This window comes from Balaenoptera acutorostrata, chromosome 5 (assembly GCF_949987535.1).
Source record: "Balaenoptera acutorostrata chromosome 5, mBalAcu1.1, whole genome shotgun sequence".
In the NCBI taxonomy this organism is placed as follows: domain Eukaryota; kingdom Metazoa; phylum Chordata; class Mammalia; order Artiodactyla; family Balaenopteridae; genus Balaenoptera; species Balaenoptera acutorostrata.
The window spans coordinates 14,287,054-14,307,911 of record NC_080068.1 but is presented as its reverse complement, the minus strand read 5'-3'; the positions used below and the strand labels follow the sequence as shown (position 1 = coordinate 14,307,911).

The 20,858-nt window shown below is 37.7% G+C and overlaps 1 protein-coding gene across 2 annotated transcripts in view; it reads right to left on the bottom strand.

Moving 5' to 3' along the window:
- The window catches only part of GRID2 (glutamate ionotropic receptor delta type subunit 2), a 1,428,522-nt gene that overhangs the window by 245,095 nt on the left and 1,162,569 nt on the right, over nt 1-20,858 (bottom strand). For both annotated transcript variants that reach the window (XM_057547452.1, XM_007184090.2), the window contains exon 13: nt 9,375-9,570. In XM_057547452.1, the coding sequence (XP_057403435.1) occupies nt 9,375-9,570 (196 nt within the window). The remainder of the gene's footprint in view (nt 1-9,374; nt 9,571-20,858) is intronic.

Here is a 20,858-nt window from a genome sequence, read left to right as displayed (position 1 = left end):
ACAGCCTCTTCAATAAGTGGTGCTGAGAAAACTGGACAGCTACATGTAAAAGAATGAAATTAGAACACTCCCTAACACCACACACAAAAATAAACTTAAAATGGATTAAAGACCTAAATGTAAGGCCAGATACTATAAAACACTTAGAGGAAAATATAGGCAGAACACTCTGTGACATAAATCACAGCAAGATCCTTTTTGACCCACCTCCTAGAGAAATGGAAATAAAAACAAAAATGAATAAATGGGACCTAATGAAACTTAAAAGCTTTTGCACAGTAAAGGGAACCATAAACAAGATGAAAAGACAACCCTCAGAATGGGAGAAAATATTTGCAAATGAAGCAACTGACAAAGGATTAATCTCCAAAATTTACAAGCAGCTCATGCAGCTCAATATCAAAAAAAAAACAAACAACTCAATCTAAAAATGGGCAGAAGACTTAAATAGACATTTTTCCAAAGAAGATATACAGATTGCCAACAAACACATGAAAGGATGCTCAACATCACTAATCATTAGAGAAATGCAAATCAAAACTACAATGAGGTGTCACCTCACACCAGTCAGAATGGCCATCATCAAAAAATCTACAAACAATAAATGCTGGAAAGGGTGTGGAGAAAAGGGAACTCTCTTGCATTGTTGGTGGGAATGTAAACTGATACAGCCACTATGGAGAACAGTATGGAGGTTCCTTAAAAAACTAAAAATAGAACTACCATACGACCCAGCAATCCCACTACTGGGCATATACCCTGAGAAAACCATAATTCAAAAAGAGTCATGTACCACAATGTTCATTGCAGCTCTATTTAAAATAGCCAGGACATGGAAGCAACCTAAGTGTCCATAGACAGATGAATGGATAAAGAAGATGTGGCACATGTATACAATGGAATATTACTCAGCCATAAAAAGAAACGAAATTGAGTTATTTGTAGTGAGGTGGATGGACCTAGTGTCTGTCATACAGAGTGAAGTAAGTCAGAAAGAGAAAAACAAATACCATATGCTAACACACATACATGGAATCTAAAAAAAAAAAACAAAAAATGGTTCTGAAAGACTTAGGGGCAGGACAGGAATAAAGATGCAGACATAGAGAATGGACTTGAGGACATGGGGAGGGGGAAGGGTAAGCTGGGACAAAGTGAGAGAGTGGCATGGACTTATATACACTACCAAATGTAAAATAGATAGCTAGTGGGAAGTAGCCACATAGCACAGGGAGATCAGCTCAGTGCTTTGTGACCACCTAGAGGGGTGGGATAGGGAGGGTGGGAGGGAGATGCAAGAGGGAGGGGACATGGGGATATATGTATACGTATAGCTGATTCACTTTGTTATAAAGCAGAAACTAACACACCATTGTAAACCAATTATACTCCAATAAATATGTTAAAAAAAAAGTATCACCTGAAATGATTTAAGATATTCAGATGCCTTCCATTCCCCAATTAAGATTACAATGGGTAAAAAGGGTCAAAAGGTACAAACTTCCAGTTATAAAATAAGTAAGTCATAGGGATGTAATATACAGCATGGTGACCATAGTTAATAATACTGTATTGCATATTTGAAAGTTGCTGAGAGAATAAACCTTAAAAATTTTCATCACAAAAAAACCAAATCTGTAACTACGTTGATGGATATGAAGTAGACTTACTGTGGTGATCATTTTGCAATATATACAAACACTGAATCATTATGTTGTACACCTGAATCTAAGATAATGTTATATGTCAATTATAGCTTAAAAAAAGATACAATTGGTTGGACATTTAGGTTGTTTCCATGTCTTGGCTATTGTAAACAGCACTGCAATGAACATTGGGGTGTATGTATCCTTTCAAACCATGTTTTTCACTGGATATATGCCCAGGAGTGGAATTGCTGGATCATATGGTAACTGTATTTTTAGTTTCTTAAGGAACCTCCATACTCTTCTCCATAGCGGCTGTACCAATTCGACAGATGAATGGATAAAGAAGATGTGGTACATATATACAGTGGAATATTACTTAGCCATTAAAAAGAATGAAATAATGCCATTTTGCAGCAACACGGATGGACTTGGAGATTATCATACTAAGTGAACTAAGTCAGACAGGGAAAGACAAGTATCATATGATCTAGCTTATATGTGGAATCTAAAAAATATATACAATTGAACTTACTTTCAAAACAGGAACAAACTCACACAGACTTAGAGAACGAATTCATGGTTACCAGGAGGGAAGGGTGGGGGTTAGGAATAGACTGGGAGTTGGGATTGACATGTACATGCTGCTGTATTTAAAACAGAAAACCAACAAGGACCTTCTGTATAGCAAGCACAGGGAACTCTGCTCAAATATTCTTTAACAACCTAATTGGGAAAAGAATTTGAAAAAGAATAGATACATGTATATGTATAACTGAGTCACTTTGCTGCACACCTGAAACTAACACAACATTGTTAATCAACTACACTCCAATATAAAATAAAAATTAAAAAAAGATATGATTGGAATTTTAGTGGGATCCAAGCATCCACATTTTTAACAGACTCCATCCTGCCTAACTCCCACTCCAATCTTATCTCTTACTTCTCTGACCTCCCACCCCCGTTTCCTCCCACCCCCTTGCACCCTGCTCCAGCCACATGGGTCTCTTTGACATTCCTCTCCATCACGTCAAACTAGCTTCTGCCTTGGGAATTTTGCAATGTTCCTTCTGCTAAAGTACTTCCCATCCTCCTTTTCTCCCCACTATTTTCATGGCTCATAAACTATCCCCTTTCACTTTCTCAGATGGCTTCTGAGACCACCCACTCTGTGACGGCAACACCCCTCTTCTTGCCTCTGCTCCCTTTCATGCTCAGTCTTCCAGTTTTTCTTTATAGCACACATGTATGTGCTTGTCTATTGTTTTCTCTCCACTACAGTACAATCTCCATTTGGGCAGGGACTTTGCTTATTTTGGTGTGTCTCCAGGTGCCTAGAACAGTTCCTGGTAAATAATAGGTGCTCAATGAATATGTGTTGAATGAGTAAGTAAAACAACAGGTTCAATCCACCCAGTTTTTCAGCCAGAGGTGAACAAATTGGGTAGGCTTACTTCACCATTGAAGAGTGTCTGGAATTTTTCTTTCTGCTCCAGTCCTCTAAAATCCTTAATATTGGCCCATGTGATATGATCAGCCTTTTGTTTTGGTATTCATTTCAACACTCCAGTTTTCCAGCTAAGATTAAAGCTGGGCCCTGAAGCCCAGTGGCTTGGCTGGAGCCTTGACGCCCCACCTGTACCTTGTCAAGTCCCCCTCCCCCATAGTGCTCTGGGACTTAAGCAGACAACCTTACAGATTGATGTTATCTTTCTGATTGAATATGGCTGCTGCCAGCACTGCTACCCACTTCCTGTTGCCATAGCATCCATCAGAGTTTATATCCCCTTTGAAATATATAGTCTGAAGTATTATGTAGTTATCACTGGGATCCTTCGGCTAGGACAGGAGTTATCCTACCAATACTGACTTTCTTCTCTTCCCTAGTAGTCTTTATTGCTGAGGTTTTAGAATAATTTGTCATTCACCCCCTGAGATATAACAGGCTATCAGGAAATGGACACTGCCCTCTTATTAACCAGGGACTTTTCTATTTCAGTGCTACACAGAGATCCTTTATTCCTGGTCAGATGCTTACCTGTGATGTAGAAGTTTCTCTATCAATTCTTAAAAATTACCTGTCTTGTGTTCCAGTCTCTCTCAAAATAATCTGACAGACCAAATTCCATTAATGTGCTAATGCTAATAGCTACTTAAAACCATAGTCTTCCAAGATGTATTTGGGTTTTAACAGGGATGGTTTTCCATTGCTGTAGTTTTGGAATGTTGCCGAGTCACCATCGTGGCCTCCTAACTGGTTTCCAGCTTCCGCACTGTCACCTCCAGCTTTTCTCAATACAGCAGCCATGCGATTTGCCAAAGTATGAGTTAGATCATGTTACGTACTCTCTGTTCAAAACACTCCTGAGTTTCATATCTCACACAGAGTAAAAGCCCGCTTAGAATGCCCTCTACGGCCCTGTATGAGCACTTCTCAGACTTTAGCATGCATATGAATCACCTGGGAATCTCGTTAGAAGGAGATTCCCATCCAGAAGGGCACAGGTGGGGCCTAAGAGTCTGCATTTCTAACAAGCTCTCAGGCGATGCTGAAGTTGCTGGTTCACAGGACTAGCTGCGAGTAACAAGACCGTATGTGCTATGTTTCCTCCCTGCCCTCCGGCCCTCTACCCCTCTGACATTGCTGCACTCCTGATAGCCCCCTTTACTTCTAGAGCTACCCTGGCCCCCTTCATAGTCTTAGACCATCCAGGCATGTTCCCACCTCAGGGCCTTTGCACTAGCTGACCCTCTGCCTGCAAACACTTCACCCAGATATACACCTCTCTCTCTCTCCAAAGCTTCTTAGTGAAGCTTTCCCTGGCCACCTGATCTAACAAGCCTGACCATCTCTGTTTCCATGTCCCTCTTCTTTTCTCTCCAACTCTGTTTTTCTCCTTAACTCTTCTCACTGCTGAAATACAGCATATTTATCTCGTTTATTGTCTGCCCCCTCCACTAGAATGTAAACTCCATGAGGCATTTTTGTTTTTCATTTATGTTCACTTCAGTGATCAAAACACTGGGTGTTTTGATCAATAAATAATTGTTGAATGAATTCATTAAAGAACTCAGTTATATTTTTCAAATCACATTTTTTCCTACTTATGCAAAACGTACTAGGAAGAGGAAGGCAGAAACATTTCTTCTAGTTTAATTAGGCTAGAGTGGTACAGGCAAAATGTCTCCCAAGAAGAGCAGATCAGAACTCATTTACCTAATCCTCATTTATACAGGTTTCTTTGGTATGAGCAGAGCAAAGATGTTAGAAGCGACCAGGATCTACCTTCAAGTAAGAGAAACTTAATGAGACTGGTAGCACGATTAGAAACAAGCACAACCTGAGGCATTAATGGGATCTATTCAAAGTTACACCTAGATTGGGAGGATTGTTTTCACAGTGATGCAGTCTTTGCTGGAAGGGAGTTACTATATATATGAATTCCTGTCAAAGGTAGAAGTTTGGTCTTTTGCGGAATATTGACCTAGAAGACCTCTGAGGTCTTTTCTGCCTGCACAAATTAGAAATCAGTGACAGAGAACACGAAGCTGCTGTGTGAGATGTGTGTGCAAGACCGGTTACTTGAGGAAGAGTCCACCAGCCACATTTCATGTCTTGTAGTTCTCAATCTCATGAACTCCAGTGAGCTTTAGCAGGTGAGAGGCTATTGTTTGTTGGTTGGTTGGTTTTGTGTTTTAATAAACGCTGGCTAAGACCTTGAAAACTGAACCAAAATACATTTTATTATAACTACCTAGTCTCTGTCTAATCAATGTTCAGCTGTCTCTGATATTGGTTGAAAGAAATATATACAATCAGCAAATTTCACTTTGATATTTTCCATTATAAATTAATAAAAACATTCTTCACTACTCCTCTAGTAAATCTGAAAACTGAGTATATGGGGTGTAATAAACACTTGGGGACTTGACTTGCAGTTTTAAAATCATAAGCCCTCTTTATCAGCAGACTATCAGGGAATAGAAATTGCTTCTCTACTTCTCTTACTTCTATTGCATTATCTTTTTTATTATGTCATAATTTTAGGTTAACCTTAGGAAATATCAAATAATAATGCTTTGTAATAACAAATCACTCACACATACATTCTTTCATGTAAACTTCAGGATCATCTTAAGAGTTTATTATTCTAATCGAACTATTTATTGATGCTTTTACATATATATATTTAATAATGACAAAAAACATAAGAGGTAGAAATTCTCAACATGATGATAAAAATTCTGAGCCTCAGAGATTTTAAGTAACTAGTCACATTTACACATTTTACTTAAAAAAATGAACTGGATATACACCTAGTTTGTATGCCTACAAAGCCCAGGCTTTTAATTCTCACACTGTGATAATTCTACAGCTGAGTAGAGTGAGTCTTAGAGAAACCAAGTGATTTGCCCAACGTTATACAGCTGAGAACTGGAAGAACCAAGAAAGAAAACCAGATAGTTTTTTCTAAAACCAGAGTTCTTTCTACTCTTCATAATAGCTTTTTATTTTTAAAATGTATGACATTTAACAACAGCATAAGAAACACTAGCCCAAGTTGAAAGGCGATGGAATGGCTACATATTTAAATAAAAAGAAACATGAAAGCCTAAAGAGTGACTAAATTTCCCAGCATATGCTGCAAGATTGTCAGTAGCTGAGTCTAAAACAATTTTATTTCATAGAATCTCAGGAATTTTCTCAGTGTGAATATTTACAGTTTATTTTTACATTTACACGTGTCAAATTAAATTCCATATGGTCAAATAACTTAAATTAAAAAAAAAAAAAAACAACCCAGGGCTTCCCTGGTGGCGCAGTGGTTGAGAGTCTGCCTGCCAATGCAGGGGACCCAGGTTCGAGCCCTGGTCTGGGAAGATCCCACATGCCGCGGAGCAACTGGGCCCGTGAGCCACAACTACTGAGCCTGTGCGTCTGGAGCCTGTGCTCCACAACAAGAGAGGCCGCGATAGTGAGAGGCCCGCGCACCGCGATGAAGAGTGGCCCCCGCTTGCTGCAACTAGAGGAAGCCCTCGCACAGAAACGAAGACCCAACACAGCCAAAAATAAATAAATAAATAAATAAATAATAATTAAAAAAAAAACTCCCCAGAAAATGTAGGAAACTGTATGTACATACTTAAAAGAGGTTTTCTTAAAGAACACTGAAGACCTTAGAAGATATATATGTATATCTTACATACATGACGGCTTAAAGCTTCTATGTAGCAACTGATGTCCTATGTCTCTATGATTTATATATTATATTGAAAATACCAGGATGTAGGAAGTGTTACCAGTTTGTATTAATATAAAGAATGAAGGGTAATGGTGTGTGTGTGTGTGTGTGTGTGTGTGTGTGTAAGAACATGGGAATAAAAAATAAAACGAGGTCTTATTTACTTGACTGGCTACTTCAGAAAGTTACAAGTTTCTTATGGTCTCACTATTTCTATTCTTTGCATACTCTTACCCAATTCCCATATATCAGTTACGGTGACCTTGACAGATAAAAATGAATCATGACATTTCCCTATTTCAGTAGCATTTTTTGCCATTCAAATAAACTCCGAGTTCTTAATAATGGGCAAGGTCCTACTTGATCTACCCCCTGCATACTAACCTTATTCCACATTTTCTCATTCAATAGTCTCCAGTTCATGTTGATTTTAAATTGGTTTCTTGAATGGACCTTCAGAGCTTAGCTTATACTAAGCATTGCCTGGATGCTTTGTCACCCTCTCTTCTACATGATCAGCTCTTCATCAGGCAGATCATAGATAATATCTTATGTCCTCTGGGAACTTACCTGATCACTGTTTCTCAAATAGATTTCCTTCTTAATTTCTACAATAGCACCCTATTTGTCTTTTTGATAGCATTTGTCACAATTTAAGTCATTTTGTTTGATCATGTATTTTAGTTTCCTTTTCTCTCTCTCCCACCAGACCCTGTATTTCATGAATCCAGTGGTCATTCCTCTGTGGTTGAGTTTACCTCCAGTTCCTACCTCAGTGCCTGGTACATAATTGTTACTTAGCAAATATTGGATGAATGAATGAATAAATAATGAATTGGTGAATATGTACGTTTAAAAGTTATTTTTATTCTGAATCTGTATGTCTGGAGAAAAGAAAATGAATTTTCTCTGGAATGTTATGGTATAGAAAAAAGTTGTAAAGTGTGAGGAGCTTTGGATCTAAAATGGATAGAAATACAAATTGTGAACTTCAATTTATACTTATACGCAAGAAAGCAAAATTGTTTTTAACAGTAGACAATATGAAGGAAAATAACTCTTCCCAAAACCATTATTCTGAGGCTTAAATTCATTCACATACAATGAGTACCTAGTAAATCCTAAAATCTATCCTCCCTTCTCCCCCAGACAACATATAGTATAGGTCCATTCACCTGCCCAATCTCATCTGCCCCCCACTCCGTGCCCCCAGTAATTGGAGGGTACTGTGTTTAATTTCTAAAAGCCAATGGGCCTCTGGACAAAGACAAGAGGATCAATACCTGGGCCCTGGGAAACTGGAATTAATATAATGAGGATGAAGGAGTTAGAGGCCATTGATAACATTTCAAGGACATTCTCTTATTTAAAAGCATCATTAGTACTTGCGAAGAGGTTTATGTCACCATTATCAGTTTTTAAATAATGATATCAGTGTAGTGACTGAAAAAATTACCAGGGTGATGCTAGGAACCATTGCAATAGCAACAGCAGATAAAGGAAAACATATGAAAAGGCACAGAATAGTGCTAGATCCTGTGGCAGAATAACTTTTATAGTCATCACAACATTCTCCAACATGGTATTATTGAGTTTGCCTTTTGAACAGGGAACTCAGACTTGGAGTCCAAATTATTCTGCTGTGAAAGGTTACAGAAAAAAAAGTATATACCATCATTGATGCTGTTATTAGACATTCATTCATTCATTCAGTCATCCCATAATTACTTATTGAATGTCAACCCTTATGATTTTTCACTGTAATAGCCACTGGGAAAATTTTAAGCAAAAATCATTCAGTTCTCTCATGGAGGCTGATGGGGCCTGAGGAAGAAAGAATTACTTCTGTGTAGATGTTTATAAACCACGGCCCAGAATAAAAACTAGCTTCATGTTTTTTACACAAAGGACTGCTTTCTAAGTTTTTTTTTTTTTTAAATAATTCTAAATGATGGTGTTATAAAAATAAGATACAAATAAATATTTTCACCTTTGGAAACAGAAACAGACTTTTGTAGAAGCCTTATTTGTGGAGAAGATTAACTTTTACTCACAGAGAGCTTCACATAATCATAACATAAACTTTTCATCGAAAAACAAATGCAGTGTAGAAAATACCCTGCATCATTTGAAACAACTGGATAACCTGAATGATATTTGGAATGGGATTTGTCAAAATCTTTTCAAGTCTTCATGTGTATATGTCCCTGACCCTGTTCTGAACAAAATACCAGCTCATGTTTTCTAGCTTTGGAATCCCATTGGAAAAGGATCCTTTAGACACACCACAGAAATCTGTCAATTCCCTCTACTGGTACAGCGAGTTACCTCAAAATCTTCTTAAATCAATAAAAGGTATAATTTAACTGAGAACTCTATGTCAAAGTTAAAATTTAAAAAAGGAAGTAAACCAAACTCAGTTTAGCAATTCCAATATGGGGGACAGAACGGTAGACTATGAATGAAGAACTATGGCCGGTACCTTTTGAATGCCTGCTTGGGATTCCAGAACGTTATTCTCTGATCCATTGCTTCGGTTGATCATCCGCCACATTTGGGAATACATGCTGTCCCTCTCAAAAGGATTCATTCCCTTCATGCGAACGTGTTCGTACACCGCCGAGTCCAGGACTGTACCATAAGGGATATCTGTTTGCTTGGAAAGGTCCTGGAGAGACCTTGATTGTTGGGAGAGCAGGGAGACACAAGAAAGAGTACTGAATATTTTCAAGTGGAAATAAAGTTAAAAGAAGCAAAAAGTAATATATGTAAATACAAATGCCAAGTTGCTTTTCTTATTTTGTTGTTTCTTAACATTAAGATGTAATATGTAAGGAGAATTGCTTTAAGAGTGTATGACGCTTACATAGATCATGAGAAGACAAAAATCATTACTGAAGGAAAGGTGGACATTGCTAGTGATAGGGCAATGCTATTTTTGTTTTCACTGAGAAAAAAAATCTAGCAATTCCATCAAAGACAAATTAAATTACATTGCTAGACAGTCATATAATCATTTAGTTTTTTAAAAATGTCAATATGTTACAAGCCTTAAGCCTATGTTCTTTTAGGTGGCAAGGCTTAAATATTTTTATAAAATAATTACGTTTTGTATAAACAACATGTTTAAGTAGATGTATACTTAAAAGTTAGTATTTGTAATAGTCATTACTTACTGAGTGTCTACTACATACATGCTAGGCAGTTGGCACACAGTATCCTTACAGCAATGCCTCATGCTCAGAACTATTTCACCCATTTTACAGGTAAGAAAACTTAAGTAGAGGGAATAAAGGACTAGCTCAGTGTGGCACAGTGAGGGATAGAGATAGAATTCAAATGTAGATCTGACCGGCTCCCAAAACCATGTTATTTCTACTGCAAGATGCTGACTCTTCTCTGTATTTATTTTGCTAGATTTGCTTTAAGTGGCTGTGTGTGAGTGTGTGTGAGTGTGTGTGTGTGTGTGTGTGCACGCGCGTGTGTGTGTGAGAGACAGAGAGAGAGAGAGAGAGATTTCTATTTGTATTCAAATAGAATAAATTTCATGCTTTTGGATAGCTGAATATGTTTTCAGCTTTCTCTTTTACAGAATAATGCTCCAGGATTTCCAAATCAATCTTTGAGTTACAGATTGTATCTACTTGTCCCAGGTTATTCGTCTCTAAATTGATGGTCGATTTCCTTATATTTGAGTTTCTGAGCCACTCTATATTTTCTAACTTGGAGAACCAATTGCCACTTCACTGGAACTCATTGAATTTGTGTAGGTGTCCAACCCTAATGACTGACATTTAAGAACAAATATGTGTCTTTGGAATACTGTTCAAAATTAGATGCTGGCGTGCTTCAAACTCACTAACCTCTGAGAATGGGAGCAGATGCCTTGAAGCACTATAGTATATATTGAACAAGAACAAATACCCACAGCCCTCCACAATCACGGGCCATGAATGTCATGTTACGTTTACCTCTGACCTTTTGGTCTGTCTCTAGATGGCGTTTGCTAATGATTTCCTGGGGGTCTTTGCAACTAACACTAACATTGGGCAAGAGTATTGGGAATACTCTTGCAGGTCACCGTTTCCATCATGTGCAAAACTGTGTGGCAAAAAATACGTTATGGGTCGTGTTTGTTAGAGGAATATTTGTGACAATTTCTAATGATATCTTTCAGCAAAATTTAATCTGCATTTTATTGAGTTTTATGTTGTCGGTGTGTATCATGTACTCTATGGAAAAGAGTGAGATCATGGTAATTCCTTTTTGCTCTACACTTCTGCTGCATAAAATGATGCATTTAAAAATTGCTATTTGAAGGGAAGAATTTTCTGGAATATCCTACAACTACTGAGCTAATTCTACCATTTGTAAAAGCTAAAGCAAAAGCGTAAATAAATAGTGAGGGGGGCTTCCTTGGTCGGGCAGTGGTTAAGAATCCACCTGCCAATGCAGGGGACATGGGTTCGATCCCTGGTCCTAGAAGATCCCACATGCCGCGGAGCAACTAAGCCCGTGCACCACACCTACTGAGCCTTTGCTCTAGAGCCCGCGAGCCACAACTGCTGAAGCCGGCGCGCCTAGAGCCCGTGCTCCGCAACAAGAGAAGCCACCGCAACGAGAAGCCTGCGCACCGCAATGAAGAGTAGCCCCCGCTCACCGCAACTAGAGAAAACCCACGTGCAGCAACAAAGACCCAACGCAGCCAAAAATAAATAAATAAACAAAAATAAATAAATAAGTTAAAAAAAATAATGAGGGCAGAAGCAGGAATAAAAGTGAGCTACAGGTAGCTAAGGTGCAACCTAATACCAGAGTGACAGGGCATTTGGTAGGAACATACCATAATTATCTTGGTACTAGTATAGCAATAAGAATTTTGTTTCAAACGAACAATTTACTTCTTATTTACTAATGTTTCCAGTAGTAGGAGTAAAACTATATTCAAAACATTAACATTTTAACATATTTCCCACTGTTTAGCAATGATCTAAACTGGTTACACAGGGGGAAGAAATGAAACTTATCAATACAGGTTATGATAGCATGCCTCATTCACTCAATATCTGTAAATACAAGGGCAAGGTTAGGTAGATGTACAGAGCTTGCACTTTCTAGAACCTAAAGGTGTATGGCTAGAGAAGGTCATGTTACGATTCATCAGAAACCCTCCCAGGATAGGATTGGCTCCTTGCTGCCTAGTAGTCCTGGCAATCAATCTTGATTATAACTTTCAGAAGGTTTCCACTTGGTGAGATCATAGTGTAGGGGTGAAAAATGTTTATGCCTATATCTAAGTATATAACCGGTTTGCTTAAATAGTCATACTAGTAAAATACTGCTAAATAAATTAATACTCCTTCTTAGCTTTCCGTGAAAAGAAAATTGAAATCATGTGTTGGGATCTTTAATATAACCAAGTTTCCATGCCATAGTATCACCTTAAATATTAGCTTTGAACTTGAATGTAGAATTATAATACAAACAGGTTTTTAGCTGGCAAAACTGTTTTGTACACACAAAAATTTTAAAGCAGTATCTTAAAATGTTGCCTGTGTGAAGTTCTTGATGTCAGAAAAAGACAGTTTATTTTCAATGTAATTCAAATTCAGAATAGCAGAGCATTTTGTAACTTAGAGCAAAGGTATGTTCCCTCTAGCTTCATTTCTGATATCAAGTTCAGCTTATAAATTTGCCATGAGATCTGCTTGCAATAAAAATTATAGCTTGTCTGATTCAGTGTCGTTCCTTTATAGTACACCAAGATAGCCCACCAAAGGTGACAAAAATAAAATAAAGCAAAATGAAGTGAGCACAAATAGCTTATTATGGAAAAAAGAAAGCTGTTTTAGGAGCCCAGCAGAGAAAGGGAGTACCTATTATAAGTAGCAATTTTGTTATTTTCACGCTCATAATATTTTAGATCTGAAGAAATGCTATGGCCTATATTATGAGGCCCTAAAAGAAATCAAGTAGGTTATTCCACAAGTGGTAATCCTCAAGAACATTATATCTTAAGGTCAACATCTGAGTGGATATTATTTAGACATGCCAATCATTGGTTTAAATGTAAAATAATTATAAAATAATCAACAAGTCCCTAATACATACATTAATTTACCTTGGCAAATATTGACATTTCTTTTCTAACAATTGGCAATGTTTACCCAGGCCACAGAAGAAATGGGAAAATCTAGAGCATTCTAGAAAAAGTTAGCTGTGAATATACTCATACTAATATAGTCTATCTTTCTACCTAACCACACAAAACCTACATACACTCACATAAAATTCAGCAAATGATCATTCTGTGAATCTATTACATCCGAGCCCTCCTCTTCCAACCCCACCCCCGGACTCATGCACACAGTAAAAATGAGTGTCCACAGCTACACATGGTGAATGCTAAAAGAAAGCAAATGCTTTTCCACTCTAATCAGTCTTATTTTCTCAACATCTTACTGAGATTCTTTTATTTCTTGTACTGGTGTCCTATACGACTAGCAACCCATGGATACTAAACAATACTGTCTGATAGGTAAGTGGTATTTAACTATTTGCTTGAACATTACATATACCGAGAAACTGTAATTTAGGACACTTCTGTGGAAGTAAATTTTAGGAATTTGGGTGGATCTAGGCTGATTACAAACTCTTTCCAGGAGAAGAATAAACACTTAAAGCCCTTCAAGCATTGAAAATTAATTTTGATACATGTGATAGTCTGATATTAGCTATATCTGATAGCAATAGCTTTGATATTGGGTAGGTTAGCTTTTTAAGTCAAGCAGGTCTGTTACTTGTGAGCTGTGTAATGTTAGGTACCTCTTAACCTTACTTTCCTCATCTATAAATGGAGAGGGTACCAGGGTCCTCCTCAAAGAGTGATTAGTGATCCTGTCATATCAGTATTCAATCAAGCTATCGTTTTTATACACAGATTATTATTATAATAATTCCTCACCTTATAATGTCCTTTTAATGATTTTTAATGGATTTTTGTGTGTGTGTGTGTGTGTGTGTGTGTGTTTGAGTGTGTGTGTGTGTGTGGCAGGATGACTCCTTATATTGTTAACGAGGAGATTCATGAATTGGAGTTGAATTAATGTCTCATCTCCTTTCCAAGTACAAGAATGTATGACTATGATACTAAATGGTAACTTTCTTCATAGCAAATTTTTTGGGACATTTATACGACTTTGCTAATGAAATTATAATGAATGTGTTGCTACTTACATTTCTAAAGCTGTCAACTAGTTAAAAATCTAATGCCTATACCCTCTGCCGTGAACTTTCACTCATATTTTTACCTATTTTCCTTTAATAAGAGAATAGCTCTTACCTACATAAACTGTAAAATAACTCTCATAGGCCTTTCTTTTCCATCTACTCTCCCTTTCTCTGTTTCTCTCTCTCTCTGCCTGCCTTCCTTCCTTCCTTCCTCTCTTTCTCTCTCCCTTTTTTTTTCTCTCTTTTTTTCTTTCATATTTGAGTCTGGTTGTATGGAATGCTCACCAACAAATGACAAGAGTGAGCTGCCAGCTTTAGCTGTGGGGAATTTTACGTCTAATCCCATTTTTAATGGATTGAAACACGTGGACTCAAGTTATCACACCAGAAGGATTTTTCTTCAGGGGGAGAAAAATGGAACATGGTTGACAGGATAGGTGCTAGATGCTTCAGGCAAAGGGGCTGACCATGAAAGAGAAACAAACAAGCAGGGGCACATTAAAAGTGTCCTCCAACTCAGTTCAGGATTTTTCTCCCACACTCTCTCCCCAGTTTCCTCCTCTGGATGCTAATTTCAGCATTTGCTAAAGGACACATTTTGTTGTAACTCCAAGAGCCCATTAGCAACCACATAAAGAGCCTGCCTGGTGCCCACTGCAGTTCATTGGTTGCAGTGGCTGAGAGCTGTCGTGGGCAGGGCACAGAGGCAGGTTTTCCAAGCACAAAAGGTACTCCAAAAGTTAACACTTAAAGAACAACGACATGCCATAATAGAGGGCCAGCAGAGTGAACATTAGTGTTATAGAGACCCAAGAAGCAGAAAAAAGGACCGGAGAATGTACTGAGGTGGTCAGGTAAGGCAGGCCTGCCACTGAGCTGTGCTGACGACAGCTGTGCACTGGGCAACCTCTTTGTTTCTAAAAACATGGGTTTTGAAGATGTAAAGATTTGAGTTTCAATCCTTGGAAAAATTAAAATTCTCCAAACTGCAATTCCTTTCCCTGTTAAATAGGGGAAACAATCATTTTATAATAAGGTATCTGGAAGTTTGAAGTAGATTTTGATACAAGACACCTATCCTAGAACTTACTCTTTAAGTGCTCAATTACTGATAGTTGCAGTTATTAATTTATTACTATTATTGCTGTTACTTTGTCCTCTATTATGATTTCTAGAATTGCCATCTTTTGATTTTTCCCACCAATAGATTCATCTCAGCTAAAGCTCTTCCTCACCTGTGGCCTTTAACTCCCACACCCCATCTAACCTCTCATCAAGTTTTGTACATTTTTACCTCCTAAATCTTGGGAATCTGTCGCTACCTTTGCCTTTCCATTGCCAACACCCTCATCATTTCTACTTAAGAAATTATTTCTAAGCTTTTCCCCTACCTCTACTCCCACCTACCTCTAATGCATCCTCCATACCACAGCTAACGTGCTCTTTCTGATATTCAAATCCGATCCCATCCCTCACTTATTTAAATACTTCCTTATACCTCACCGCCCTTAGAAAATGGTTCAAACTCTGTAGCATTCAAGATCTTTCAAAAATTTGGCCTAAAAACTTTTTTTTTTCATTTTCAAAAACAACCTTTTGCTTCATTCATATTCACATTATATGGCAAACAGACCATTTCATCATTCCTTGCTTGGCAGGTGTTTGCTCAGTTTAAGATCGTTCCTGGTCTTCCCTGGTGAATTTTTTCCCTTCCAGATCAAACTCAGCTGCTTTTCCTGTGCTCTTCTAATACTTAAAATATGTTCACATCTTAGCATTGTGGTTCGAAATTTTACTTCTTTGTTTACCTCATTAGAACGCATGTTACTGATGCTCACGAATTTTTTTTAAATGTTATTTATTTATATATTTTATTTATCTTGAAACTCAGAACCTAGCCCAGGGTCTGAAAAATAGCAATCAATGAGGTTCATTTGTTTTCGCTGTACTTCTTTATTAGAAAGATGCTTTCATCTTGGAAAACCAGCATTCCAAGTAAACTAGCATTGCATAAAAATGGGATTTTTACTATATATTACCAGCCATTCTGTGGGTGATTAATCATGGCCAGCAGTATTTTGTAGGAAAAAAAAAAAAATTTTTTTTTTTTTTTTTTTTTTTTTAGAAAATACAACTTTTTGAAAGAGAGCTTTGGAAAATTTCCCTGTATCAAAATCCGCTGCAAAAGCTTTATTGGACCACCAGTGAATTGTTTGCAAACAAGACAGTTTGCCATAAATAAATTCAGAGGCAAGGCAAATACAAAGAAAAATTAAACAAATAGGACTGAAACAAAATATCTGGAAAAGCTGAGGTATAGTCCAATATTCTGGTAAACATAGGATCCAGTACAAGGTGGAATGTCTATTCCTGAGAGGGATACTTATTCAGCAGTGTGGAAACAGAGATGACAATTTAGTGGTTGGTTTGATGAGTGATTTCTGATTAAAATATCAGAAGCAAACTGAAGTGGTGAAGAAAATTGCTCAACTAACTCTGCTAACTGAAATGATTTAAAAAAATGTAAAAGAATTCACGGTTTTAGTAGCTAAAGAAGAGATAAGCACCAGAACAAAGAGAGAATAGTCACCTTTGGTAATACTGAGTGTTATTATAGAAAGCTGAAATTTAGGATTTTTTTTCTTTCAAGGGTTGAGTATTTACATAAAGAGGAAGAAGTCTCAAGAATATGAATGCTCTACTTATAGGAGAACAGATAAGCATATGGAAAGGCTTCCTGTCTCCCTACTGCAATGTAGCTAATGGCCACTTGTCCTTTGAGAAACCACATTCTGAATCCTAGTAGCTCCTCCTGCTTAGTGAAGCTTTCCCAACTCCTCAGACACAAGTTTGGAAAGGAAGTCTGATGAAACATAAGGGTATCAAGGGTAGATGGTACTGTAAGCAGGACTCTTAACACTCCCTGATGTCAGAAGAAAATCTGGTTTGCAGATGGTTCAGTCCACACTGAAGAGCTCAGTGAGAACTATTTTAAGTGCATGAGGGCTAACGCTATTTAATGAAAGCAGGCTCAGGAAAGAGTTGGATATTCTTTAGCCCAATAATGCTAGGTTTCTTATTTTAAAAAGATTAAGGTCAAAGTCACACTAGTGGAGGAACTACAATTCTCTCATAGAAGATGAGATTGTATAGCCTAAAAAAGTATAATTTATGGGGCAAGGTAATTCAGGAGGAACCCAGACACAGCTATCTCTAGTGGAGAGGATGTATTTGTGTTTTTCTTTCTCTCATGGTGCCAGAAGTTTTTTCCTTTTCAAGACAGCAGAAGTTGGAAGTCTGAGGCCAACAAGTTTGAAGAATATCAGGCAAGGCAGAGGGCTAGGATTCCTTTACTTGCAGAGACAGGGAGAGTTTCCCAAGGGAGGCCCCCTGGTTGGAGAGGGTGTTTTATTAGAGGAACCATATGAGGACCAAAGAGGACTGGGGATTTACAGAGGAGGGTCAGCGGATGAGAAGGGCTCCATGTGGGATGCTCGAATAAGGCCTGAGTGGTGTCTCCTTCTCCAGCCCCTCTGTTCTGTCCCTCCGCCCGCTTCTGTCCTACATCCTTCACATACCCTCACACCCAACCTTATGCGGTTCACCAGAGTAAATTAGATAAAAGATGGCTTCAGGTGTCTGTGCTCTGAACTTCTTTAAAAAAACTATTTAAATATCCTTCAGAATTCCAAATGTGCTTGGTCTAGGAAAAGTGTGTAGAGGTACTCATAAGAGGGCATTGCTCCCTTCCAAACACTGTCCCTACATACTAGATTACTAGGCATGGAGGATTACATCCCAGGAGATGACTTTCAAGTCCTTCCTGAGAGATTTAGGAATATTTCCCCCCAAAGAGTAGTCAGGGACTAGGTGGGGGAACATCCCCCTGCACTTGGAGAGACTTGCAGTTCCCATACACTTTTTAGAAGTCGATTCAGACTTGTGGATATGATAGGTCATTTTAGACAACCCAGAGGAAGGAGGAAGCACTCTGTCCTTCTTGCTGCTGTGAGGCAGTAATTAATAAAGATGATGGTTAAACTCTCCCCAAAATGACAATGTTAAATAAATGTGAGAAAACAGTCATCTGAAAATCTGATTGTTTTGCCTGACTTGTTGACCCACATTATAAGCTAGGAAATAATTTCGTCATGTCGTGCATCCTGATATGTGGCAGACATTATATTTTTCCACCTGCTGACAGAATTATCATTTATGACCCTGTTCTCTATTTTAAATGGCCTATTAGTCAAATAAAGTAGTCTTTCATGATACACACACACACACACACACACACACACATATATATATACTAATTAAGCAAAACTCCATTGCAAAAGGCTGAATATTCTGTGAATTCAATTGCTCTGCAATTTTCCTGTGCAGTTTCTTTCTTACATATCATGAAGATGCAATATTTATTTACACAGGACAATATGAACAAATATGGAATTATCCTAAATTTGTATGGCCAGCATTTCATTGCATTTACTATCGATTGTCAGCTAATTGTAAAATGTTAGGACAATATCCTCAAATAATCCAATATACTTCAATAGTAGAATAGTAGATTTTCATGTTCCTATATCCTTGAAAATACAGGAAGGACTTGAGTAATCCCCATGAATTTCCCTGAGGATCAACAAATTTCTAAGTGATGTTAAGAAGGAATCCTAATACAATCATAACATCAGAGAGTTGAAAGAGTTCCTGGAGGTATCACATAATTTGATTACATTCCTTAAGGTACATAAGGCAGCCTCCAAAACTAACTTTATTTTTCTTCCTAAGACATTTTTATGACTTAGAAAACTTAACACCAGGCAGTCCTTACTCATGCCTAACCTAAAACCCCCCTATTTCAAATAATCCTCTCATTTTGTTCCCAGTCACATGGACAATAGCTACTCACCACCTCTAGAACACTATTCCTTTATGTAATAAAACATTTCTTTTTCATTTTCTTCCTTCAGCCTTCTCTTTGCTGAGTTAAACACTAAATCCCTTTACTTTTACTCGCAGGATCTATTACTCCCTTTTTTACTTTGTAATTAACTAAGCCATCTTTTTTCTCTTCTATTGCAATTTTTGCGTAAGTTATGGACCTTATAAATAGATCACAGTAGTTTAAAAGTCCTGAACAACTTTTCCACTGCTAGGTGACTTTGGTCATTTTCTTTATAAACACCAATGATACATTTCAAATTTACAATTGACAGATGATTCATTCTGAAACTGCCTACATCCCCCAATTTTAAACTATTGTAGACACACACACACACACACACACACACACACACACACACACAGTTTGTTCTTTCCATCTCTGAGTGAATTATCACATATTTGTCCCTATTAAACTTCATCTCACTTCTAATCACCTTGTTTAATTTGTCAAGGTCCTTAATGAATTCTTACAGTGTGGTTCTAGTCAATAATCACCCCTACTCATTATAAAGTAATCTGCATATTTAATAAGCTTACTCCCTATTCCATACTTCAAATCAACACTGAAAATGTTAATTAGAGTCAGGGCCAGTGCTGACTTATGGAAAAAACTTTATACAATATACCCTCCAAGGCTGAAACTGAACCATTGATCAGTACCTCACAGCTGGGCCACTAACAAGCTGTGATACAATAATACACAAAATTACTACATAAAACAATGACCCAAATAAAATACAGTGTGGATTCAAATAAGGAATCAATAGTAATTTGTAATTTTTTTCCCTATAAGGTCTTTGAAGGAGCTCAAAACATTAATCATATTATCAAATTATTCATAGTGGAAAGAAATAACTAGAGAGGAAGAATTTGTCAGAAATAACAGTAGGGCTAATCTAATAGCCTATTTGAAGACCCAGTGAAATGTTACTGTCAAAATAAGGTGGAAGGTCATTGTTTCAGTGAAGATTCTAATGAAACTTTCTTACTAAGACAAAAATCCTCGTGTTTCATAATACAGAGCAGGGGACCAAGTGTCTATTGATAAGTTAAAATTTCCCAAATACAAAAGATATTTTCCTTCTTCGCAGTACAGTAGGTCTCTGGATTTCTCTGAAAAAGATTTTTTTGATCATCCAGAGAAACTATCCTCTATTCCCAGTTAGGTATATATCTTTTTTGAGAAATGTCAACTAAAAGCAGATATAAAAGGCATGTCCTAATGCTCAGAGTCAGGTCTTATTCACAGTCACTCACATTATAAATATCCGAACTGTTTTTTAAATGTGCTCCCCACCCTCCATTCAGTAGCAAATGTTGAGAGTTCTGCATCCCTCTCAGAAAATGACAATCGTCATCTGAAAAAGCAGCCCAGCCAGCTGGCTGCAGATCTTGTTCTTTGCCCTCTTGGAGACTTGCCATGATCTGGGGCATGTGGTGATTTCCAAGCTTGTCCTTATGCTAAAAGATGAGGGTTGGAGAAATAGGGGCTGTAGTTGGGGTGTGTGGGTGTGTGTAGTGAGTGTGTGCATGCGTGTGTGTGTGTGTGTGTGTGTGTGTGTGTGTGTGTGTAGGGGTGGAGGAGAAAGCCATTAAAAATAAATTGACTATCTTCAGATGATAGGAGCTTGTGGAGGAGCTAAGAGAATCAGAGAACTAATGGGGTCAAGCAGATGTTTAGCGGAGGGTGGAGGTCAGCACACCAGGATGGCTGGCAGGATGGTGTGCTGCACTGGGAAAGGAAGGTGGGACAAGAAAAACAGAATGAGAAAAATGGTGAAAAAGAGTT